This window comes from Anticarsia gemmatalis, chromosome 5 (genome assembly GCF_050436995.1).
Source record: "Anticarsia gemmatalis isolate Benzon Research Colony breed Stoneville strain chromosome 5, ilAntGemm2 primary, whole genome shotgun sequence".
In the NCBI taxonomy this organism is placed as follows: domain Eukaryota; kingdom Metazoa; phylum Arthropoda; class Insecta; order Lepidoptera; family Erebidae; genus Anticarsia; species Anticarsia gemmatalis.
In genome coordinates this window covers 9333705-9360339 of record NC_134749.1, presented here as the reverse complement: position 1 = coordinate 9360339, position 26635 = coordinate 9333705, and the positions used below count along the sequence as shown (strand labels likewise).

At 35.1% G+C, this 26635-nt stretch overlaps 3 protein-coding genes across 3 annotated transcripts; all 3 read right to left on the bottom strand.

Moving 5' to 3' along the window:
- Nucleotides 1–8192: 8192 nt before the first annotated feature.
- On the bottom strand, nt 8193–15495 carry LOC142973385 (uncharacterized). The gene is made up of 11 exons (XM_076115052.1): nt 15367–15495; nt 14741–14882; nt 13914–13998; nt 13602–13710; nt 11947–12132; nt 11570–11740; nt 10971–11192; nt 10666–10791; nt 9564–9704; nt 9159–9292; nt 8193–8593 (listed from the first exon to the last, which is right to left on the bottom strand). The coding sequence occupies exons 1-11, from the start codon at nt 15449–15451 to the stop codon at nt 8324–8326; spliced, it is 1671 nt and encodes a 556-aa protein (XP_075971167.1). The 5' UTR covers nt 15452–15495; the 3' UTR covers nt 8193–8323.
- A 2134-nt stretch (nt 15496–17629) lies between these two features.
- On the bottom strand, nt 17630–20247 carry LOC142973384 (uncharacterized). Its single transcript, XM_076115051.1, has 4 exons — nt 20067–20247; nt 19360–19487; nt 18741–18989; nt 17630–18217 (listed from the first exon to the last, which is right to left on the bottom strand). Exons 1-4 carry the CDS (start codon nt 20134–20136, stop codon nt 18080–18082), a joined length of 585 nt encoding a protein of 194 aa, XP_075971166.1. The 5' UTR covers nt 20137–20247; the 3' UTR covers nt 17630–18079.
- A 574-nt stretch (nt 20248–20821) lies between these two features.
- LOC142973383 (uncharacterized) lies at nt 20822–22973 on the bottom strand. Its single transcript, XM_076115050.1, has 4 exons — nt 22832–22973; nt 22176–22300; nt 21488–21679; nt 20822–21284 (listed from the first exon to the last, which is right to left on the bottom strand). Exons 1-4 carry the CDS (start codon nt 22914–22916, stop codon nt 21219–21221), a joined length of 468 nt encoding a protein of 155 aa, XP_075971165.1. The 5' UTR covers nt 22917–22973; the 3' UTR covers nt 20822–21218.
- Between the last annotated feature and the right edge of the window lie 3662 nt (nt 22974–26635).

The following is a 26635-nucleotide window of genomic DNA, read 5'->3' as shown; positions in this document are numbered from 1 at the left end:
GTCTTTAGTGAAATATTAATCAAGCTATTTTAATTTATTTCAATTAAGCCGAACCACATAATTTTGGAACAACAGCTTGGATGACAAAGTCTCCCAACTAAAATTGTGTAGGAGTACTAAAACAGGCGTAGGCGTAATTGTAAAATAATTCAACTGTGCTGTACCTGGCTTACCTCACAGTTAGGCGTTTATATATTCATAGATTCATCAATCATTCGATACGACATTTCGTGATGGTCACGATTTCTTTTCGGCCACTAAATGCCACTCGTTCAAGGTCAACTATAGGAAAAGATTTTCAAATGTCAGTCTAATCGATCAAATAATACTTAGATTATTGGAATAAAATACGTTGGTGAAATAAATTAAGATTCCAACAAGTTTTCAACAACAAGACAACAAGATTTTGCAACCAAATCATATTACAGAAAACTTTTTATTGGAATTCAAAAACCGAAACGCTAGTTTAAAGTGATGCAATACTGACTTAAGACTGAAATAGATTGCTCGTCAGACAAATGGCCAGCAATAAAAATAGTAAACCTTTCTAAATGGACTAGCATTCGATAAAAGCCAGCTAACAATTTTCAATATTCGATTCTTCGTTCAATAAGAGCCGGTGGGGCGGGCATGCCACTGTGACGGAACAATGGTGGTACGCTTACCGCATCTCGGGCCGCGCATAGAAAGTATTGCAGTACTCAGCTTAAAGTACCCCTACTGTTACTGAACAATTGAAATAATTGGTATAAGCGCTAAGTTGCATTTCTTAAGTACCAATTAAATTCTTTGACAAAAACAGAAACGATATTGCTGAAAACGTGGGAGAGTATTACTCCGATGAACTAGATAAACAACTGTCCTGTTTCCATTAGTGCTACAAACTTGTTTACATAAAACATTTAAGAACATACAAAAGCATGTCTTCGAAATTATTTATTGTTGAAGAGATTGCGGTAACTTCGTTGTTTGCCATATTCAAATATACTTATTTTATTTTCAAATGCCAGGTGTATAATTTGAAATTACAATCTACGCATGTGGTTGTACGTTGTATCTAATTAAGGCTTCTTATGTTTGTAAATGAGGAGCAATATGTTATATGAAAGTTACGTGAGCGCTCATCTTGCGTGATGTCTAATTTGAAAAGAGGAAAATTGGTTTCTCTCTCTGATGATTTTAATAAAGGGTTTTGACAAGTAATTGATGTAGCTATGTGTAGTTTTTAGCTATATATTTTTGGGTCGTTTAAACTCGTGGCAGAACAAAAAATATTACCTAATTAAATATGGTAAGTACGTACCTACCACGTCTTTAGTATTCATAGTATTGAATGTTATGCTAAAGTAAACACTTAGGGAGTATGTAATATTATTTTTTCTATTAAACTCTTGACACTAAGAACAAATATATAGAGCATATTCTTATTATTATGTACTTACTTTATTATAAAAATTCGTTCAAGAAAAACGGTTTTCAATATCGATTAGTTGCCAAAGCGAGTCCGGGATTCTTCTACAATAAACATAAACAGCGCGAATTCAATCAACAATCTTATTGTTAAATACAAACAGCCGTCGAACTTGTATTAAGTAAACTCTGAAGAAAGAACTTTAAAAAGTTAACAAGGAGAACTGTGAGGCTGAACTATTAAAGAATAAAATGGTTTTGTACATCTGGTCTCCAATATCGGGGCCAGAGTATTAGTGCTTGAATGAAAGTCGAATCGAAATCGACAATCTCCTCTCTCTATTCAATCTTTAAAGAAGAAACGAGACGTGGATATTGGAAGTGGTGGTTTTGTAAAGGTGTTCGAAGATTGTTAACTGAGTTTAGTTGTACTATCTATTGTGACTGTGACTGAAAAGACAATCCAATTATAGCGAGATATAGCGGAGACGCTCTAAGAATGCAATTGCGCGATCGCAAGATAAAAATGATTATTGAATTATATTGCTTCTTATTCTAAATGCGATATTGAACTTATTAGGTACGTCAATAAAAACTAGTTATGCAAATATTTTTGTGTAGAGGATTACTTGTAACGTTAAGATTGGTTAATATATTTTTACTTTAGTCGATCATATCGTACGTGTAATAAAAATCTATACTAATATAATAAAGCTGAAGAGTTTGTTTGTTTGTTTGAACTCAGGAACTACTGGTCCGATTTGAAAAATTCTTTCAGTGTTAGATAGCCCATTTATCGAGGAAGGCTATAGGCTATATATATAACATCACGTTACGGTCATAAGGAGCGGAGTAGCAACGAAAAATGTTACAAAAACGGGTAAAATTTTGACCCATTCTCTTAGGTGACGCAAGCGCAGATGCGCGGGTCAGCTAGTGTTTTATAAATGTCTTGTCCAGCAAAATACCAGCCAACAAGCTGGAAGGATACAATATTTTTTCTAGAATGAACAGAGTACATGAAATCTGTCGGTCGCATGTAGCGACACTGTCTGACCAGTCTAGCCACATGACATATCAATCTGAAGAAAATACCGACGTAGATAGCTTATTTTTAGTTCAGTTACAGAATACCCTTTTTCCAAACTTGTTCTCCTATGTTGTATTATATTATGGTTTCCTAAAGTACTATTCCACTCACCAAAATGTATTCCTACACATCAATATGACTTAAAAACATATCAATGACAACCAGTGCGGTAATACTATCACAACAGAAACCCTGTATTTTTCATTTTCCTTCTAAACTAATTTCGAATATTTCGTTAGTATTTTATTCATAACAAGTTTTATTTACCTTTTTAAGTACGAAATTGTTTACCAAACATTGTACTGAAGAAACATCTAAAAAATAAAGGTACTCATTCTCATATTATAGGCTGTAATCAAGGAAAATTGTTAGAGAACTTTTTGTTTTCGACATAAAAATATTTCTTTTATAAAGTATTGTCTTTATAAAAGAAATATAGGTACTTTGATTATATTGTTTGCGATTAAACAAAGTAAAAGTATTGTTTAAATTGTAATTGAGTAGTACTAACTTGCCCCTGTTTTTTATTATTGAAAGTTTAATAATACGTGGAATATTCGAGCTGTGTTTCTTGAAATAAAGTTTATTATCCACAAGATAATGTTTAATATACGTCTTATGGGATGGCGAGGGTACTTTTGTACCGTATTACGTTGGACAATACGCCCGTGGTGTGCAAATTCACGTGCATGTGTGGTTCCCTCGGTCCGAAAGCCGGGTCGGTTGCTACCCGCGGCCGCAAGTCACGTGATCTTGCACAATTTATTTTACCCACTGTCTTATGACGTTTGAGCCGTGCATATTACCGTAAAAATACCCCGACCCAATGCTTATTATTCCCGTCATCTTTGTCATTTCTTTATGATGGTTCAGAGATACATATATGAAAATATACATAAGTGTAGTTAATAATGTTTGACATTTTACATGGAGAAGGTTTTATCCACACACAAGCTTATATTATGTAGCCACTCAATCGTGCATTTACTGAACGTTTACTAAGCGGTGTACCTATATTAGCATACTGAAGTATATTATCGTATGTGACGCGCCAGTCTCATTTAGCACGGGATCTCTCGAGCGAAATGGAAATATAGCTGTGTGTGTCGGCATAGGGAAGCCAACAAACGGTGACGGGCACGGGGGAACAGTTTCATTTCCTTTCGCACATATTCACGAGGCGACGAACAATATCTCAGTAACAATGGCTTCGTAATTTGGACGAGATGGCGCCCGCGGGACAATACGTCAAGTGACTCATTATTGTGGAGAACAGCTTCGGGCAGAAAAATCATTCTTCTCGCCTCGCGTATCCCTGCGAACAATGTGTGATGTGTGCGTGTGAACCGACTCCATACCTGACAATCTTGCCTATCTGCACCCCACTAAATGTCGTGTCCGGCAAAAACTACCTTGTACCGTGGAGATACGGGCCACATGGATTTAACGACGTGTCTAAAAAGCGAAAGCTCGCTTTTATTCAACTGTATTGGGAGTGTGCCCGAGACTTTCCTTCCCCGTAAACCATTACCTGACGTGACTGTGCCTCGATATACGTACTGTTCTTGACCGTTTTTTTGTTAAATATGGAGCTCGTTTCAACAATTTTAACGCTGTGTTTCAATCAGAATATAATAAAAAATATTTTCAAGATAACTTTGCAGACACATAGTCGTATTGTAAAAGTTTTGCCTGATTTGATCGGCCTACGTACTAGTACTACTAGTCTACTCTAGTTTATTACCATTTATTTCGCACGTCACATTTACAATACACGTCATTTATCTTTAACGTAACATTTACTTTGACGATGTCTTTGTTACTTATCTGATCAAATGTATTGTTCGTTGATCTTGTGTTCTACGAGCTTACAGCGTCGTTAGAGTAAAAGGTAGTTAGGTTGTTATTTCGGAGGTATTTTTGGGTGCGGTATTGTGAGGCGTACATATTGTCTGTTAGGGACAATGCGACACGCGGCAGGTAATCTGCACCAGGGCAAACACACGTCGTTTGTAATTAGCCATCTCACGTCGCGGCGACAAAAGGCAGGCAGGCCTACGGGGTCCCTGCCTTTGACTCGTGTTCCGGCGAAGCATGTCGCAAGCCATGCGTGTAGAATGGTGCTACGACACGTAGCGGCTACGTCGTAGCTTTATTCTGATTCGGTACAACAGAATATTCATACAACCATTTTGAAATATCGAGGACAAAAGTTTGCAATTCAATTAGCTATTCTTAAATGGATACAAATTGATAAAATTTATATATCAAAACCACCACTCACATGTTATGTAAGAATAAATGAAGCCTATTGGATAATTTATTTTAAAAAGCCTTTCATTTCACAGATTACTGACGAAAATATCTGTTCGCTTACTTCAAAGGCTTTACAAACGCAAATATTTTTATCGGTGGGTAGATATTTGGTGAATGTCAAAGGGATTGATTAATGTTGTGTACATAACACGTGCTTGTGTTCAACTCGTACCTTGAACATCTGCCTGTTCGTATTGACACTAGCTTTTACATGCGGAACCGTTCATTGATCATCTGATGTTTTTGTATCTTTCTGATATTTATTAAATTCTTTATAATGTAAAATGATAATTCTTGGTTCTGATTTCCTTTAACGACAAAGACATATTGTGAACTCAATAAAAACAAAACTAGTCAGTGCATATAATCAAAGCATATGAACATGTGAACATCTATTCATCATTCTCACAGGAGAACTTTCGGCATAAAAAGTTTTGGCATTACATACGTATACCTTTAGGTTTACGGTGGGTTATATTGCACCTAAAACCGGGTTCGTTGTGTTAAGTTTCGTATAATTCCGGGCAGTAGTTACAAGTTCATGAGCGACTGTCGACGTTTATCAGTAACACTGCTTATGCTAAAATAATATAACTGTTTTAGACTAGATTTTAGTGTTTCAAGTTTAATGATTGCTCAAACTAGAGAGCATTGATTATCGTTCTGCATTGAACGTGGGATCTCGACAAACTTTTAGTTGAAATAAAATCGACGGTATACAATGTACAATGTAGTGTACAATCGCTCTATGTATATCCGTTTGCAATGTAGGCCGATTGTGAACATGTTCACAAAACGAACAGCGGGCTTCTATCAGACACCGGTACATTTAAAAAAATATTGCAAATAGTTGCGCGATGTACCAATGTAAAACGATTTTCAGTTTCGAGTCAGACACGTTTGTCGATACTAGCCCCTATGTACTGGACGAATTCTGCGTAAAATAATTCTAAAAGTTTCGAGTATAGTATTTCTGTACCTGATAGTGATGAATCGGATGGAAACGTAAACTTTGGGATTGTGTTGACGTTCCACAAGGGATTAAAAGTATTTCTAAAGCATACGTGAACGCATAGCGCATAACGTTCCTTTCTCTATCCAGTCGCGGATGACCAAAATCTAAAGAAAGTCTATAGCAACATGCCAAATTTAAACAATAGAAAGCCGTTCGTTTTTCGAAATGGGTATATGGGGTGAATGCCCGAGAAATATCATTCAAGAATTTTGGCGACCCCAATATATGGATAGGACGAAAAATGGGAGATTCTTATTACAAAAAATTCACACTTCGCTAGTTTCCGTTGGGACTAGCCACGGCACTCCAATTCAGTTTCACCACTATCTATGGCCACGAATTTTCAAATTGAAAAATTCCAACGGCCAGCCTAAAATTGTTTTACATATTATTCATGTAGCTACTAGCCTGACTGACACTTTACATACGAATACAATAGATTTCAATACGGATATTATATTTTGATACGAATGATTTTGTTTAGTTTTTTACTAAAATCTCAAGCAAACATTATTGTGATCGATCTTCTACAGAGTTATCATATGCAAAATTGGCGTGATTTTGTGAATGCATGTATGTATGCATAAAATGCTACTAACTACTACTAGTTTAAATAGACAATCGGCAAATGCGTGCTTCGTAGTGTTTGGTAACTATAGATATCTAAGGTAAACCAGTATGAGCTATATTTAGACATTATATTAACTTACACTCCATTAATCTTCCGTAGGCACCATATAATCCGTTACTTTTCTTAACCAATAAAGTCTCTTACAGTGTACAGTTTAACATTATCTTCATTCGAAATAAAACTAGAATTAACTCGCGTTTTACAGATGCATTGTTAAATAAAATAATAGCACACACATGTCACCAGCATGACTAAAGCAAATGAACAAGTATTATTCGTAAAAAATAGAAAACAGCATTTATTAGTCCCGTGTGAACGTTGAGTAAGCGTTGTATCATAACAGATCGCGTTAGTTTACTCACAGCCACGATTTTTTCACAATAAATAAACATTTTGATATGTCGATATGCTTCAGTGGTTTGTTTTTTAGTTTGTGTAACAGTGCACAGTTTTCATAAGCTGTATTTTGTTCAAAAGTATCAATACGTTGAATAAATATGTTGTTTTTGTAACGTTTAAACGTTGTTATGTTGTGAATTTTCTTTGTACAAAATTGTGCTTTTAAATACTAGTGGAAAGTAATTTCTATGAAATTCTACGAAGATTATTAATAAACAGTGCACGTGTACTATAGCTGCTGTATTATTATCTGAATTATAACGGAAATAAACAACGTAATCTTCGTCGCCCACTAAAGTAAACAAATGTAGCCTTTGATGTTGTCCGCAAGAAACAAAAGGTGTGGTGACACGGCTAATTCTTCAAATCATTTCTCAGTATTACAGGTGAACGTGACCGGCCCGGGATAAGACAGTTCGCACGAAAAACATTACTTTGCATTAGAGGAAAATACCCGCCTTAATTCTGTCCCGAAAAAAGTGTTGAATATAGTCGTAATACGTTCGCCAATATCTGAAATGCCAAGCTATGGCGTGATATGAAAGGACGAGGACGGGAATGTGTTAGGAAATAGGTTTGCGGCAGATTGATGGAGGGCTTTTTCTGTCATGACAACACGTTCCCGCGCACATGAGACTTGAACGTTTTTCAGATTTTTCGAGAACTCATTGTTAGCGGAATTTCTGGGAGCGATGACGTCATATTTCGCGGTTTTTGTTGACTCCCCTGTCTGCCTTGCTCGCTTTTAACGGCATTGGATATTTTTGCAATGTGTTAAGGCTATTGGATTAATATTGCTAGATGGGATGAGATTTGAATAGGACTACGGAAAATATTCAATATGTGTAAGTGGTGTCGGAATAGGATACTCATATTTTTGGCAGGACCATAAATGTCTATTTCCACGCATGTACTCAGTGAACAGTTAATAAATCATGTTTATTGGGGACGTCGATGGCAATCATAGGCGAACTGAACTAACTCAGTTGACAACTGGTGTACTATTCAGTACATGACTGCGCTGACGTAACGTGTTAATCACTATAATCTAAAGGAGAAAACAATGTACAGCATAGTGGCTTTCAAATAGTTGTCAACTGAAATACATGTTAGCTCTCCAGGATATAGGTGGTTTTCAATTAATCTTGTTATGTTAATAAGATGGTAGTACCTATTTCAAATTTTCGAAATCATAATACCTTTCTACGAGAGAGAAAACAGTTTCAGAACAATATAAATATACATAAATTAAGGTAAATAAAGTCGTTTAATATTAGAAATTATATTTAAAGTATAATATTAGTTCTCGGTTTTAAAATTACCTACTATTTAAGCTAAAATTAAAGAATATTGTACAATAATTAACTACTTACCTAAGAAAATCTCTATATTTTCTCTTAATTTTTAAGTATCTCTGTATCATGAATATCCTAACATCTACATTTATATAAACTAACTATAATTATATTTTCCTTGTATTTGTTTCCTTAATATCTTGTCGTGCTTTCATTTTGTTGATAAAGTACTCATCTATTTCTGTATAATAGTTGGATTCTGTGTAATCACTGTCAAAGCTGACTCTGGTTAAAGGAGGTGCATCCTGTCTCGGCCGTAAAAGGTGTGGTGACGTTGCTTCAACATACGCGTAGTCGTAAACAGGCTGCTCAGCCACACTCGGTGCCTCCGTTGCAACATAATCGTACTCTGGAGTCAAAATGTTACCAACTTCGCCCTAAAATCACAATAATTAATAAATAATAATAAATATTATTGGACAACTTACACACGGTCATTCGATTCCAAACTAAGCAGAGCTTGTACTATGGTAACCAAATAACTGATAAACAAACTTATATACTACTAAATATATACTTATATAGATAAATTGACATCCAGGCTCAGAACAGATACTCGTGCTCATCACACAAATATTTGTCCCGGGTGGGATTCGAACCCACCACACGCGGCGCTACGGTTATGGAAGCGAACGCAAACGAAACTTTAACCACTGCGCCAAACCTGCAGCTAATATATTATTCTTAAATGATTAAATACACTACCTCCATTTCCATCGCATAGTCGGAAAAAAGGCGACGAACACAAAAGTAACAATAAATACAGTGTATGGAAAAGTTGTGTTTGTTTCAACGTGTGGAATAAAATTTTGACGAAACTGCGCTATAAATATTTTATTATTAAATGAACAATTGCGCAAATTTTGAATGTAGCGGTATTGTGTAATTGTAGAGGTAGCTTGACAAGTTTGTCTGTTTAGGAGCTGAATTGTAATGATGTACCTGCTTAGCAGTATCATTTTTTCTCGTTCTTCTATAACAAACTACCAATGAACCTGTAATGCAGGCAGCTACTATAATGCCAGACACACTGAAGATGATAGGATATGACACATTCATCGAAGTATCATGGAGTTCTGAAAAAAAAAGTACTAAGTTGTTACGCAATTGTGCTCTTCTTAATATTAACTAGAACACACTTTATAAGAATACATAAATAACCCTCGGTTTCTGAGTACATTTAGCGGTAGTTTATCTATTCAATAGCGTTTTTTTGTTTGAGTTTTGACCCTATTGAATAGATAAACTACCGTTAAATGTACTCAGAAAGCAGGGGTAAGTAAGTTACTTCTTCGTTTGAAATACGTGACAATTTTTTAAAAGATCATAGACTAGTTAGCTAGTTACCTGTGAATACCGTGTTGTTATCACGCAAATAACCGATATCTTGATTTAAATCGTCGTGGTTATATGTCGACAAGTTTTTGTTTTTGATATCATTGTAATGTATTGTTTTACCTACTGTAGGTAGAGCTATATTTCGTGGCACTGCAAAATATATGAATAAATGTTTAAAAAATGCATGTTCGTTATGAATATAAAAAAAATAGTGAACCGTTTTAAATTTGGCTTATATTTTGAAGGACAACGTTAAGTAATTGTACAGATAATCTATTAGGTCGGGTATAAAGTATTTTCGCATTATAGTATGTATGAACTTGTAGTAAAGTCTTTTTTCCACACAAAAAAGCTCGATATTTGGGTACCTCACGAGCTCACTGAAAGAAACCTCATGAACCGTGTAAATCTCTTCTGCTTTAAGAATCACAAATGAGTTGTGATTCTTAAAGCAGAAGAGATTTTATTACAAGATCATACATACTATAACGCGAAAAGACTATTTCCTCGACCTATTATACACATTATAGTATGTGCTACCTTCAGGTTCTGCTGTAGTTTGATCTGAGGCCCGAAACTGCGTTACGCGGTCGCCCGCGTAGGGCCATTGAAAATTACGGGCGTTCGCTTTACGCGGATTTACGCCTAAGTTGAGTGGTTTGTTGTCTGAAGTAGTGTTATATGATCAAGCTAAGAACAAGTAAAAACAGATCCAAAAGTATCCTGTATATTTATATAAACTAAAGAAGTGTGGTTTAAAGTGCAAGACAATTAGATTAACATCATGACACACTCGAGAGATATTATAGATCTGCTTTCATGTATACTTGAACTGTAATATATTGTCTTAGCCTTTGTTCCAAACTTTGTTGGAGTCGGCTTCCAGTCTCACCGGATGCAGCTGGATACCATTGTTTTACATGGAGCGACTGCCTATCTGATCTCCACAACCCAATACCTGGGTTATAACACGATACCCTTTCGGTAAGACTGGTTGTCAGACTTTCAACTAATCTTAAACTTTAATACTTGAACTGTAATAAATATTGATAATTCAATACAGATAAAATATTGAATAGGAATTGTAAATGCATATAAAGTAATCACTCACTATTCTTGCTTCGCACTCTGGGAACAAATCTTATTTCAGCCACATAATTTTCTAACGTACACGTTACTGACCCTTCTTTCATGTGACCACTCAAAGTTATCTTTCCTGTTCGTATCGATCTAGGGTCTACAAAATAATTAATATATATAAAAAAAACAAGGCCTCTAGCGTAATAACAGAAGAACAGTTTCTTTATGCAATATAAAATGTCAAAAGCTCGCTCACAACAGGGCCGAGCCGCCGAGTGGTTATAAATTATTTTTATTTCATCAACATGTAAAATGTAAAACATCTATTAATGTTACCATGCCATTGCGGTTGATCTTTAACGGAATGATGAGCTTGTCCAGCAACAATTCCGTTGTATGCAAGTATTGGCCTTCCCGCAATTTTAGGGCTTCTTTTTTCACAAGACACAATTACTTCTTTATGGTCAACGTAATAGTATATGTAGTGTGCAGCTCTGATGTTTATCTTATCGGGTTTTAGTACCACTTTGTCTTGATTGATTGTTATAGCAAAAAGATCTGTCAAACATAACAGTTAATTGTAAAAAAGTTTCTGAAAGCGACGTAGAGTTCCAAAAACTGGAATATACGTAAAGGATGATATACCATTTTCTCCACTACGTCTACCTGTCTTTCTCACATCGGTGGACTACCCGACGCACATTTACATAAGAACTTTCATCTAGAAAATTGGACTCTCTAGGAAAAAGTAGAAGTAGAAGTAAGAGGTAGTAAAAAAACTGCACATTGTACTATGTATAAACTGTTGATCTAGAACTAATTATAAGATCCGACGTACACAGTTACGCAATAAATTTATCTTTATCTTTTAATCACAGGAAATCTTTCAGACCATTTTGAAGCCCACATAGATAAATAATAAAATAAATACTAACTCTCAGGTGGTATGTAGTCTTTTAGTTTGAAAATAGTTCGATATATAAATGATTGTGACAAATGATGGAAAGATATCATGCAGACAAGATATGAATTATGATCAAAATCTTTCATTGTACGCTTAAAGGACAGTAAATTCGTTTCCTCCTTATGTTCGTTTTGCAATTGATCTGAAATAAATAGACAAAGGATTATTGACGATCAACATCATTATCAAGTCAGTCATTATTTAATTAAGGTCAAATACAGAGGTCAAATATACACACATAATATTCAAATATATAAAGACACCCATAATATTCAAAAATAAATTAAGTTTGACTGATCATAAATTAAGTAAAAACTTAAAACAGTAAAGATATTTTTTTTTTCTTACCGGCATGGTTGAAATATTGCATGCTGAGTATCTCGGGACTAGCTAAGAACTTATGAGTACCACATTGCACTTTTAATTTTTCATTATGTTCAAACTCGTATGTTGCAAGGCCATCGTATCGGTGCTCTGTTAAGCTTGGTACCACGTAGGCATAGTGGATGTTTTGTATTGTAACGGCTAAGACCCCTAAAAATTATAGGAGAATGTTACCTTTAATAGTTAAAGCGCCTGTGTACAAATATTTTGAAATGACCTCTGACTAAGGCTAAGTTCATATAACCGCGTCAAGCCGCGCGGAACTTTCGACCGAGCGGTACAAGATCGAAGAAAACAGCTAGTATCGTCTACATCACCGCGCAATACCGCGCGTCGCGCTACGACCCGCGCGCTAGTTCTTGAACCGAGAGTAACCGCGCGGTTTCTTGGTTCTGTTACCGGGCGGTGATGTAGACAATACTAGCTGCTTATTCCGACCTTGTACTCCTCCTGTACGGCTCCGCGCGGTCATATGAACTTAGCCTTACTGACTTCATAGAAAAAAACTAGCGTCGCTACCGTAGCTGCAGGTAGTGCCAGTTACATCGAATTCTCGTTTCTTGAGTTGTCTCTTGTTTTTTCATAAGGTTCAAGCTAGCGCGCGATGAGGCTTTGGTCAACTCATCCCGCTTGATCTCATTCCGCGGGATGAGTTGTCCTAGTACAATTTTTGAATCGGACAACTCATCCCGCTGATATATTTTACGATTTGTACAGACTTTAAAATAAGTGGTTCACGCGCATTAGGGCTAATTCTCAGTGTGGCAACCAACTTACTAATGGACTATTACTCATTATGTCCACTGTCCCTTTCAGCTACTTCTTAAAATTCGAAATTGATTACGGCAGTAAGTACTACTAAGTCTATTCAACAAGTTTAAAAAAAAATGACGTTTTATTTCTTAATAAGTGTCCCAACATATATAATAGTCCCCGCGACACAGGAGCAATTCTTAGAGCGGGAGTTGTCCTTTCGAATCCCACCCGGGACAAATCTTTGTGTGATGAGCACGAGTATTTGTTCTGAGCCTGGATGTCAATGTATCTATTTAAGTATGTATTTAGAAGTATATAAGTATGTTTATATTTTTTTGTTTGTAGTACAAGCTCTGCTTAGTTTGGAATCAAATGATCGTGTGTTAGTCCAATGATATTTATTTATTTAAAAAGAAAGGAAATAAAATATATCGATAAATAAGTGAGTAATGATATTCATCAGACATTTTTTTACTTATAACACAAAAAGAATATTTATTTAACCTCATCTCCTACTGTAATAAACTTAAGATCACATTTATAGCAACACTTTTGTTCACGAATGTACAAATATATCAAATAATACAGTACTTTTTTACCTTTTATTTAAAGCGGGATGAGTTGACTAAAGAAAAATAATAAAAATATTAATGTGGACAACTTATCCCGCGGGATAAGTTTTAAGTGGGATGAAATGACCAAAGCCTCCGCGCGATGTACCTAGTCGGTGTAAGGAAGACACACAGATATTTCTGACGAGTTCCATTTTTTTACAAGTCTCTTAATACTAGTAAAATAAGATGTGAGCTTAATAAACAGGGGAGAAGCTTGATACCGCATAAATTTAATTTGGATATACTTACGAGCATCTTTAACTTTCACTTCAAACAATATAATTAATGATGAAATTAATGCATCAGATTGAAAAAAACAACTCCATTTAGTATTCATTTCTTCAATTATTTGTGGTATCTGAGGTAAGGTTAAGATATAAAGATTAGCCATTGTGTATAAAATGTACCAATAAGTTCACAAACGTATATTTCATTAATGTTTAGAACAAGTAATCAATAACAAAAAATGTAACATAACTACTCAAATTAATAGTATTAAGCCTAAAATTTTGGATATCTTTTTTTGTTTTATAACGTATAGAATCAAGATAAACTACTTACTTGTAACGTAATTCCACCAGATTTATTAACATCTATTATGAATTTCGAAATTTCTTCCGTTGGAGAACCAAGACGATATTCGCAACTGAAAATTTAGCACATAAGATGCACACTATAATAATACACTGCACTGCTATTTTTATTATGGATGTATTGAAATCTGGCCGGGGGCATTACAGAGAATTTAGAGGATTTGGTAGGATATAATTTCAATTCTTCTCGCAAATTAAAAAGTTTCAAATTCATCTCTCTGTTCTTATTTATTTTGAACTGAATTCCTTCCCATCACAGGCTCATTGTCTGCAGATTGTTGCAACAGAAATATACTTAGCCGCTACATCTGCTTACATTGCACATACCGTAATCGCGTCTACGCACTTTCGTCCGTCCAACGCCGAGCTTGCATTTCTTTGTCCTTCTTTGACAACCAGACGAAAGCGCTGTGTTGCCTAGCCATAAACGAGTTGACGTATCTTAGCTGCTGAAGCGAAATTCTCTACAATCGGTAGTCTCGAGTACTGAGAGTTTGACATTTAACATGTACTATCAAAATAGTTCCTACCAAGCCCGCTAGAAGTGCTAATCACATTTTCGTATTTTAATTACTGAGCTGTATACGTTAGGTTGACGCCTAGGCGCCTGTTTAACGGCGATGCGAAAGGTTATACGTTGACCATTCCTTCCGAGTTGTTTTGTTAACTATGAAGTTTAGACTCTGTTCTCCGAGCATTAATTAAACGACGCATTAAGATTAAAACGTATGCAACTTATCATATATTATCATATTTAGAGTTAGACTTATGTTCTAGAAATAAAACGCTACTTACATTGCTCTTTCATCCCACAAGTCATCGGTGAATACAATTTGAAAAGATTGGTTCCTCATAACCTCAAATATTTTGCCGGAATCGTATTGTTGATGAAATATATCACGACTTGTTACATTTTCCCAATTTACTGTAATTGTGCCTGAAAATCAGAAATTAAAGGGTTACAAAGTCTAATCTAATATGTCACTAATCATCTTTGTAAGTTGTTAGAAAAAGATGGCTATGTTTTTCATACATTAATGATTCTAAAAATATGTTACGAATCATAAATACTCAAATCTCAAACAATAGTCGGCAAGAGACTTTAACCATCGCATTTTGATGCCGACTATAACTATTTTTCGAATTCTAAGGGTTCAGGTACTAACAAACATATACAGACGTAGTTTACACTTATTACTTCATAAGTCCTACAGACATGGCCAGGAAAATCGTTTTATATTAAATATTTTTAGCGCTAACGCAAGTGGTATAACAAGTTATACAATTTTACAGAAGTGAGCAATATAATATATTTCAAGATGTCATTTTTTTGTAAGATACTATTTTTTTAAATTAATATTAACATTGACTAAGAAAAAAATTAAAATAATTTGTTTATAATAATATTTTATCATACATACCAGACGAAAAATCATGAGTGTAGATGGTATCCGATGCAAAGAGAAGCAGAATAATGATTCTTCGTATCGTTAAATGGTCCACCATATTAAATAATTTGATTCACAGCACCAAAACCAAGTGACTCCTAATGATTTAAAGCAATCAATAAAATAAATTCATGTGCTTATACATTCGCTTGATGCAAGGAAAACCACTGGTCTAAAAATAAATTTCCGTATGTAGGCTGTGATAGCCGAGTGGTATAAGTTGACACCTCCCACGCTAGTAGTCGCAGGTTCGAACCCGAGGCAACATACCAATGACTTTTCGAAGTTATGTGTGTATTAGAAATAATTATCCTGCTCTAACGGTGAAGGAAAACATCGTGAGGAAACCTTGCATGCCTAAAATTTGTTGAATACATTTATTGAGGGCATGCAAAGTCCCCAACCCGCACTTGGCCAGCAGTGGGACAGTAATGGGTTCAATTTATATGTACCGATATGCAGACTAGCGGTTCAATAAAATATAATTATAAAAGTTGTTCGGATGATATCGTGTAATGTGTAGGAATGCAATGGATGAGACAAGCGCAGGATCATACAAAATGGCATACTGACGGTCTATACTGAACAGTGGGTAGGAGTAGGCTGAATAAATAAATAGATCGCATTATATAAGTTAAGAATACAAATTAAAATATCGTTTTTTTTTACGGACAACCCCCGCACAATAACTTGCTTTTGTGTCGCGGGGACTTTTACAAACATACAATCAACGGACACAAAGTAGGTACAACCAGACCCACTTTCAAAAGTGTGTCAACACACTTTGTAAAAGATAAAGATTTGAGCTTATTTATCGCGTGGAAGTAAATTAACTGAATCATATTTTTTTTATAGTACTTATGCTCCTTTATAGTGAAAAATAAATAAAGGACACGCTAAAGACTGAAGCTGAAGACTCTTAGAAATGTTGATGTTATATTATTATGATGTGTGTTATAGGCATAAGGTAAATAAAAACGCAATAATAAAATAAAACCTAATATTAAATACGATGCTGTAATTAATATTATTTGCCAAACTTAACAGCTTATTGTTGTTAGGCAGAAATGTCAAAATTTTAGTTTTAGAACCAACGGTTGGAGCTAAGTTCAGATGCAGCATTATTATATTGCTATTAAAAACTATCAATACATTTAAGAGTCCGTGTCGAAACTATAGATACGTTTATTATAATTATTTCCTTGTGGTAATCGGATTTTTTTGTTATTAGTGTTCTCATTGGCTTATCTCGACTATTTTCTGATATTTCTTATTTGGCACACCGAACAAGAATTAGTCTTGGTTAAACGACCCTAAAATTATCAATCGCGTTTAAGACCCGTTGCATTAAAATATTATGTGTAATAGTCGCGAGAGTTTAAAATCGTTAAACGATACAAGTTTTATTTTATTATGTTTGGAATGTCCCTGCAACAGGAAAATATTATAGGCCACCAACGCAATCAATGACTCAACATATTATTACGGTTTGATCAAGAAATTTTGTTCATATACTACTTACTTACTTCTGCACGCGACTGCGTCCGCATGAAAAGATTTCCCAATATAAAAGTATCCAGGTTCTAAGCTGTCAATGTATCAAGAAGTCAAAAGGTTTACATCATAGACACATACATCCGTCCATTCATACTTGTTTACAAACTTTTGCAGTTTATAGTAGAATCGTATACCAGTACTGTCTGGTAACGAATAATCGTTGAAAATGTCTGTCCGTGGCGCAGTGGTTAAGGTCACCACGCCGCTACCATTCCGTCGCCGTACCATTGCGTCGGGAGATTGTGGGTTCGAATCTCACACGGAACAATTACTTGTGCGATCCACAAATAATTGTTTCGGGTCAGATTGTGCTTTGTGTACGTTGTTTGTATGTTTGTAAAAGTCCCCGTGACACAAGAGCCAATCTTTGTGCGGGTTGCCTTATTTAAAAAAGAAAAAAAAGAAATTTGACTGACTGAGTGTCCCAACAAAAATCATAGTAGCCCTTGTCAGCATCGCTCAATATTTAATTACAAAAGATTTCTTTTTGTAAATTTAATTCATTTGAAATGAGACAACTTTTGGTCGTTGAATTAAATTATCCTTATTACGCACTAAATACAGAATGCTAATTAATAATAATGTTAACTATAAAATCATAATGTAAATTAAAGTCACTTCTAAGGAAAAATAATGTAATAAACAAAAAAAATATTAAGTTAAAATATTTATTCGTCACTGTGTGTGGTTATTGCTGCTATTTTGATGAATTTTACTACGTCATACAGAAATGTAATGTTATACTAACATAATGTTAGTATAACATTTATTAATTTACTGACCCCCGGCTTCTGAGGCACATTTAGCGGTAGTTTATCTATCCATAGCGTTTTTATATGAGTTTTAACGCCCTTGAATAGATAAACTACCGCTAAATGTGCCTCAGAAACTGGGGGTCAGACAATTATAATCGGATCTCGAAACGAGATGAGTACTTTCCTTGATAAATATACATTTCAAAGCTGGCTTTAAAAATTAACCCTTGAATTATACTGTTGTTAATATGTTATATATTTTTTTCTGGTTTTTCTGCCGTATCAGTCATATTGCACGGGACAGTCTTAGTTGATAGAAAGACCGCGTTAAACTAGGTTCTATATTTGATAGTGTGTACATGATCGTCCACTGTTCACTTTCGAGCCAGACCATACGCGTAGTCATAAACATAGGAGCTGTCTGGTACATTTTGGTTCTCCACTTGTGGGCTAGGTCTCGCAGCGTCCCCGGTTTTATTGTGAGGCCTTGCATTATCACATCTATTCTGTAACTGTAAAATATGGTTGATTAGATTTAATTTGTAGTCATAGTAGCCAGATAGAAATTTATCAGATCCAGAAAGAACTTTTTTTGTACTAAGACTTATTTGAAATTTATTTTTATGTAGCAACTAGTTTAAGTAGTGCTATAACTACATATTTATGCTCGTAGATAGTTTGGTTTGGAACCTGATGAATAACATTGCAGTCCTGTACTTTAGACCAAACTTGAAACGGAGAAAACTCCACTAATATATATTTAGCAAGTTTGAAAGGTTTCGCCTAATTTTACTAGCATGTAGTAGTATTTCAGTAATAACCAATAAGGTCCCAAATATGGACACATACCAATACTCCAAATCTCATGCATGTTTCACTTTAACCGTCACTAGGCGACTAGTAGGTTCTGGAAGGGTTGACAGGTACGCCGTCCGGATACATTCGGATTTATGATCGTGTTACAATATTTCGTGTTGGGAATAATGGTATGTGGCCATATTTTTCCGCTGACTCAGGTACCTTAGTTTACTGTACCTTCTGCTGCTGGTGTGCATTCCTTTTGTTAATAAAATATTCGTCTATTTCTGTGTAGTAGTGAGACTCTGTGTAGTCACTGTTTAAGCTCACTTTTCTTTGTAACGTCATCTGTCTATCGCTAGGGTGCGGAGAAGTGGCGCTGGGTGACAGCACTACCTTATCCTCGTTTTTAACGTAGATGTTAGCACTTTGTCCTTGAAACTCTTGCGTTGGTTTGTTGTCAAATGCCGGGTTGTCAAAACCAGCCTGAAATAAACAGAATTATCAAGCTATATTGACTCGTAAGACCTAAGTACTACTACTAATCGTATGGTTAGTGGTCAACCTAGTGTTAAAGTTGTCCAAGCCGCCCGAAACTGACGTGGCATAACGACTGTCATCTTATTATCAACAATCGAAATCGACTTTTTGCGTGCCCTCCAAAGCACGGAGACGCCAAGTTCAAATACCACTATGCGGTCACCCATCGATGGAATGACCGCGCCAAGGTTTGCTTAACCCACAGATCGTTTACCGACCGGTGAGTGCAACTGGCTACGGGCGCCTCTACTCGCTACGGGTAGTAGTAGTAGTAAGACCTAAGTAATAAAGCACATTGACGTAAGTTGAAACATACCAATACAATGTTGTCATGTCTTCTTGAAAGGAGTACTATGCAAGTTACTGTGAGAGCCACTCCTACGATACCTCCCAGAGTTCCAATTATTATAAGTACTCCTACGTTTATATCTCCATTTCTGGATCCTAAAATTAAAAACGTTAGCAGAAGACAATATAACTTAGGAAAGAAGAATGAATATAAGGCACTTGCACGGACAGAATGAAGGGTCCGAGCGAAAAGTTGTGAGCGCATTCGCATTTGTAGGCATATTCATCATCATATCATTGGACAACTCACACACGGTCATTTGATTCCAAACTAAGCAGAGCTTGTACTATGGTAACCAAATAACTGATAAACATACTTATATACTTCTAAATACATACTTATATAGATAAATTGACATCCAGGCTCAGAACAAATACTCGTGCTCATCACACAAAGATTTGTCCCGGGTGGGATTCGAACCCACCACACGCGGCGCTACGGTTGTTGCGGCGAGGTGACCGCTTAAACCACTGCGCCAAACGTGCAGTTATATTATTTTGACAGTGGCTAGCTCTTAGCGAGCGCTACAACGAATGCAAGACGACATTCATGTGAGCTGAGCCGCACAAGTCAGCTAGTTCATAATACTATAATGATTTCATAAATTTTATGCCGGTTCGTAATGCAACGAAGACAATATTAATTAAAGATGTACATATATTATATTGACATACCCCAATTAAAAAACGCGATAAAAATTAGTAGGAGAGTTAAAATGATGAACACTCCCACACTCACAGTCATTTTATAAACGGTACACTTATTTTACCCGACTGCGCGGCACAAAAGAGGGTAATGTGTTTATTTAACGTTTAATTAAACAAGTAAAATCATTTATAACCACCAGCCAGTGAGAATCTTGAGGTTAAACTAGTAAATTGTTATTATGTTGTTTGTCATTAGATATTATTTTATTGAATTTCCTTATACAGTAGGACTAAAGCTTATACGAAGAACAATACTTTTCCTTAACTATGTCTGTTTGTATCAATTTCAATAAGGAAAGTTGTTGTAAGATGTTTAGTTTTTATATATCACTAGAATTGCCCGCGACTTGGTCCACGTGAAAAATCTTTTTTTTTACTATATCTGTGTACCAAATTTAATCAAAATCGGTTCAGCGATGATTATGGTATATTGTTTTTTATCTGTATTTATAAACATTCCAAATAGTATGTGAACTGTTTTTACTGAACATAGAAATAGCTTTTAAGTTACATCCATGTGTCTATAATTGCCTTAAATTCTCAAGACTTTAATTTAGATTTTTTCCATACTACTGCCGACACAACGGACTCATATATGATTTATTTTGTAATTTGTAATGTTGGTGGAAAAATACAAGTATGCAGTTAAAATTGTTAAATTAAATTTGTCCATTTCCTCAACTGCAATCTATTAATAAAACCAGATAACATTTCAAAACCTTTATTGAGACTAGAATTTTATATAATCATTTTGTAGGTGTGCCTTTTATTTTCTGTGTGTAGTGGTGTGGTCAGGGACATAGTTGGAGCTAGCATAGTTCCTTGTGGCACTCCACATATTTGTATACTATACTAATATTATAAAGCCGAAGAGTTTGTTTGTTTGTTTGAACGCGCTAATCTCAGGAACTACTGGTTCGATTTGAAAAAATCTTTCAGTGTTAGATATCCCATTTATCGAGGAAGGCTATAGGCTATATAATCACGCTACGACCAATAGGAGCAGAGTACCAGTAAAAAATGTTACAAAAACGAGCAAAATCATGACCCATTCTCTCTTATGTGAGAGAGAATGGGTCAGCTAGTTTACAGATATTTTTATATATAGTAGTGTGTATCTTAACAATAACTCTCCAATTGACTCGGGGTCCCCTGACCCGCAATTGCTATATTTTTGTATCGGTCCTGAAAATACAGAGAAACAATTAGTTTTATGTAGCATTGCTTTCATTTCTTTAATCATGAATTGTCTTTAATAATTAAGGCAATATTTTGTGTTGACACCTGCGAGGGAAAACGTTTATCATCATAGTTTCTTCGAATATCTTATTGATATGTAACTTATACAAGCGCTAGTTATTAATAAAATGTTGAAAGGGGTTTTATACCTTATTGTAGTGCTGTTTTTCCATCTCAGTAAAATGTTTTGTGTTGAGTTTCTGCTGCACTGGCCGTGGCTCAATATTACTTGCACAGCTGCCAGGTGATGCCATCCTTTCCTCACTTTTCACAGTGATGTTGCTAACATGATATGCCGCCACTGTTCTATCAACGTCTATTGTCGCAATCTTTGAACCCATCTGAAATAAGCATAACTTTATTATTACGTGGTTTCTTTACAAGTCCTTGTTCACTTAAATTACAACGCGTACTGCACGTGTTTATAAAATCTTATGTTTTTTGGTTAATTAAAAAAATTCAATCAATTCTTCAAGCAGTTCCTTGCCCAATAAATAAGAAATCAATTAAAAAAAAAAACAGTCACTGATATAATTTGCAGTTCACTATGGTCGTCAACCAACCCGTACAACCATGAGCTGGTTTCAATAAGACTGGCTGCCGTAATCGAATATTGGATAGGAGTAAATACTCTATAAGTTTAAAAGTGACTTAAACTTTCGCATTGCATGTTTACTGTCTAATATTATACGGCACAGACGTGGTGGAAGCCTTATATCTTGCTACCAATGCCAGTTAAATGCATGTTCCATTAAATGTAATCCATGTAATCCATGTTCACATGAATTAACATTTAATGACAGATAAATAATTATTATGTCAATGATTGATACATACCATGCGTATGGCAGCATCTCTTCTTCGTTTGATCCAAAATAGTATGCAGGTCGTTATAAGAGCAGCTATAATGACACCTCCCAAGAAACAAGTGAGCGTAACACTTGACGCTGCATAGGTTCGAACTGTAGAGAAAACAAAGTTAGAAGAACGTAAATAATTGTACTATATTTAAACGTAAAAACGCAAAACGTGACTTATTAATTACGTTATAGAGATACAGTAAGGCACAAACAAGCTGTTGCAATATAACTGCAATATTTATATTAAGGATTATGTATGTGATGGCCTGCGAAGGGACTCTGGTTCGACTGCCGTCGCACTTAGAAGTTATTACTGTGTTGTTCGATGAAAACATTTTTACATTGCCTGTAGCATGGTTTTCACGGTTCGGTCTTACACCTAGGCTTATACTGGTCTTGACTGAATACCGTCTCACCATATGAACAGCAAGAGAATGTACCTCTGTGTTTTATGCACATACTCGTACATAGCAAGAATAAATCTCTCATAAAGTTTTCTAGTTTCAATGAAACTAGTCGCTTTAGTGATAATTTGGGTTAATATTATGGTTACAATAAAGTATGTTGACACCTTCCTCATCGTAGACACATGATGTTAGTGTATCTTAACTTTAATATAAAATACCAACTTACGCCTAATAAAGGAAGGAAAGTTTGAATCGAAAAACCAAAAGATAAACAAGAACACAATAACCACTATTACTGCACTTACGACCATGATTGAAATAATTAATTTATTAAAGACAGCAAGTGTGGACACACGTATGACACGGACAGGTCGTGTAGTAGTACTCGCTTTACCAAGATCAAGGAAAACATTATAAAACTGATTCATCCGTGTCAAAATGTCGTATGAACAAGCAATAACAATAAGGAGTTATGACATTTAAGTCTAAGATTTTGAATGAATATCTATCAAAATTTTGACTGTCGTAATATTTAACTCGATATAGAAGAAAATAGAAAGTATTAACATAAATAATATAATAAAGAATCTGAAAATAAGATGATTTTAGTTTCTGTTTCGTTTCTGAAACTTCGAACAGATATTAGACATGAAAGAGAGAGAAAGAGATTAAGAACTGATTCAGATGATACCTATCTTGAATATACACAATGATATCATATTTTTACACTGGGAAACCACGACAAGTTCGCAGGCAGTAAGAGGTTTTTAAGGTATAACTTAGATCTAATTATTATGAAAAATTAGTAACTATATAATCTATTTTAACAATAATGATTAAAACTAAAATGATGGGCCGTGGGGTCGCGCGGACCAAGTGCAAAAAAAAATTTCTTTGACATCTCCCGCCGAATAGTCAGCACGACACTTGACCAGGGGGTTGGCCTTTACTTAGGGCAAAGACTAAGCATTGCCATTCAACGTGGCAATGCTGCCAGCCTTCTGGGCACGTTACCCGGGGACGGCGATGCGGAGATATTTTATGATGCCTTATTTTAATTTTATTTATGTTTAATTCCTTTATTATTATTTTTCGTTTGTACATATAAAATTATTATTTAATGTATTAATTTAATGTTTAGTTTTAATTATTATTTTTGAAAAATTAGTAATCATTTATGACTACAATCTGTCCTAGTAATTCTAAGGCGTTAAGATGCTATACTCCCTACAGTCCCTACAGATTTTTTTTTATCAAAATTTGCTCTTTACTAGATCAAAAGTAAACGCATCACTTCCTTAGCTACATACACCAATATTGTAGAACCAAATCTTTGCACAAAAACGTTTTCGTTTTAATAAAACTCGTGAATAATTTCTGCTCGCAGTAACTATTGTTGTTCGAACAAAAGTACGTGTAATATCATACAGCGAGCTTCATTTCATCTAGGTATTGTTTTCGCCGGGGTTATGAAAAATTCGACTTCATTCATAAATGTTCGCATTGCACGCTACCTGAAAATTTCTTTTGGAATTGTGTACAGTCGTCAACCAAAGTACAATCACGGATAAATGGTATGAAATAAAATATAATATTCAGTGGTACATGTTATTTATCTTTGATGATACAACAGGGAGTTGCCGCTTAAAACAACGGTCACTGCTTATATGGAGAACAACACTGAATTGTTCTGGGACATATAGTCAGACATATTATTTTCTCTTTCCTATATGTTTTTAGTCTTTATTTCTTGTATTAATATGTCTATTTTAGTAAGTAAAATCTGAATTTTGCTTTCAATTATATTTTTTTTATATTGACTTTCAAATGAATTTTAAATTAGAAAGTATCAAGAATAAAAGTTCATAACACATTCATACTTTAACTCTACGATTATGGTATTATTATTTCTTTTCATTTCTGATTTAATTTCTGTCTAATAACAAAATTAGTCTTTTAACTCCAATTGTTTTTCTTGTGATCTATGGTTTAATTAGGATGAATCCTTATACATCCATTGGCGTTACAAAATAAGGAATACGCAGTGGGTGTAAAAATATAAGATATGTTTCTTTGTACGCGACTGTACCAAGCCCGTCATAACAATAGCTAAGTATCGAGTGAGTAATAACGGAACTCAGCTTAAATAGAACATCGACTTAAGGACAGTCGAGTAGAGAAGGCCTTCTGTTTGCGGTAATTAGTTAAGTTCTTGGATATACAGCTGTGCTACATTGTGACGACAACTTCATACTTGTTGTCTAGTAATTAGAACACAAGTCACTGTCCCTCTAAACGGTACAAGTTGCTAACATTTACAAGAAACCCTTCTATTAATAAATTAATTGTAATTACTAAAATGAGTATATTAGATTATATGATGTATGTCATGTTCAATGTTACCTTATCAAAATGGTGATTGTAAGGTTTGGGATACCGCTATCGCCAGTCTGTTCGTCTAGCGAGTAAAATAACAATTGTCAAAACTCATTGAAAACATAAACTATCTTCTGAATAACACAGTTGTCGAAAGATTTTTCTCGAGAACTTCAAATTGAAAACAATTCTTTATAATTACAAAGAAATTTTACAATAAAAATGCAAATGACGAACGAGTTAAACGTCTTCGAGATAATAAAAGGAATGAAGACTAACTTTCCACTGGTTCCAATACGAACTCTCAATAACAACTTTGATTTGAATACTAATAATTCTTTAATTTATATAGCTCGTGGATTTCCGTTTCTAGTAAAAGGCATACTGCCATTATAAACGAAAATGTCTACAATACGGTCCCTTTCCGCGGGACATATTTTTTGTTAACAAGGGTATTATACGACTTAACGTGTTCCCTTGAAATACGAATATTTCTGTGATCTTTGTAAGCATTTGTTGGGAGACGTTTTATCGCAACGTACTAAGTGTATTGGTGTGTGACGTCATTTGCATAATCGTAAAGCAGATATCTATTGTGCGAGTCACAAAAGGACTTGAGTAATCTGGCAGTGCTCTGCTTGTACGTTTGGTGAGGTCGGACTATACTTACTTTGAATGCAGGGCACGTGTTGAAGTTTCTGCGTGAACTCGGCCGACGTCTGTAGAAGTTGGTCCGAGTGTCCACCGCCTGCACCAGAAAGAATTCTATTTTCCCCGCGTGTCACAATATATCCGACCATTTCCTATATTGCGTGTGTTTTACATACGTATATTGGCGAGATCATATTCGCAAGGGAAATTACGTAAAGGTACTTGTGTGAAATTGGCCAATATCAGTATCAGAGATGGCAAAGAATTCTAATATAGACACATTATCGTCGTTACCTTAAAAGGGTTGTTTTCTTATATTGGATTCCGTATACAAATTGAGATACTAATCTCATTTATTCACGAATATTTGGCAAAGAAAATGAATATTACTCTTCCGTCTCTGTTACATAACTTTATGCCAAGTGGCATCAAGTATCATGCACTTACAGTTCTAAGAGTGCGACGCGTAGTTAAAAATGCAAATCACTCGTACTCGGTTCTCCTACATACTTTAATGTAAGTAAATTAAAAGTTTGTCACGTTTTCCTCTTTCCGAAATTATCACGTCTTACGTCCAACTTTTACTATTTGAAAAGTTATGAAGTCGTAATGGATATACGCACTTTGTATACCAGATCTGAGTATGAAAGGCTTTTATGCTTAGCGGCATTTTTAGTGTACTGCAAGGCGTATGAATAAATCACTCAATATGAAAATGGAGTGATTTGAGATGAGGCAGCGTGGATGTCGTCACTTGGTCATTCAGAGCACGTCGCCGCAACTTCCAGTACTTGCTGGTTTACTGAGTTCCAGATATTTGTTAGTGCTGAAGCGTCGCGCTGTGTCGGACGCAGTACCACTTGTAACTGCTTCCAAGCTGTTTTTTATTCCTCTTGGAAAAAACATTATGAAGAAAGGTACTCCATGTTTAAATCATGTTGCTGAGTTGTCCAGTTCACTTCAGTTTGGGTAGGAAATTTTTAATCCCGGAAAAACATATGAA

Excerpts from the sequence above, each read along its gene's own strand:
- LOC142973384 (XM_076115051.1), bottom strand. The coding sequence starts at position 20,136 with ATGACTGTGAGTGTGGGAGTGTTCATCATTTTAACTCTCCTACTAATT. Across the intron at positions 19,488-20,066 it reads TATCGCGTTTTTTAATTGGG|GATCCAGAAATGGAGATATA; the intron begins GTATGTCAATAT and ends TTTTAATTTTAG. Across the intron at positions 18,990-19,359 it reads GACATGACAACATTGTATTG|GCTGGTTTTGACAACCCGGC; the intron begins GTATGTTTCAAC and ends TGTTTATTTCAG.
- LOC142973385 (XM_076115052.1), bottom strand. The coding sequence starts at position 15,451 with ATGGTGGACCATTTAACGATACGAAGAATCATTATTCTGCTTCTCTTT. Across the intron at positions 13,999-14,740 it reads TTGTGGGATGAAAGAGCAAT|TTGCGAATATCGTCTTGGTT; the intron begins GTAAGTAGCGTT and ends CTAAATTTTCAG. Across the intron at positions 11,193-11,569 it reads AGACTACATACCACCTGAGA|ATCTTTTTGCTATAACAATC; the intron begins GTTAGTATTTAT and ends TATGTTTGACAG.
- LOC142973383 (XM_076115050.1), bottom strand. The coding sequence starts at position 22,916 with ATGGTCGTAAGTGCAGTAATAGTGGTTATTGTGTTCTTGTTTATCTTT. Across the intron at positions 22,301-22,831 it reads CTTTCCTTCCTTTATTAGGC|TTCGAACCTATGCAGCGTCA; the intron begins GTAAGTTGGTAT and ends TTTTCTCTACAG. Across the intron at positions 21,285-21,487 it reads AAAAACAGCACTACAATAAG|GACCGATACAAAAATATAGC; the intron begins GTATAAAACCCC and ends CTGTATTTTCAG.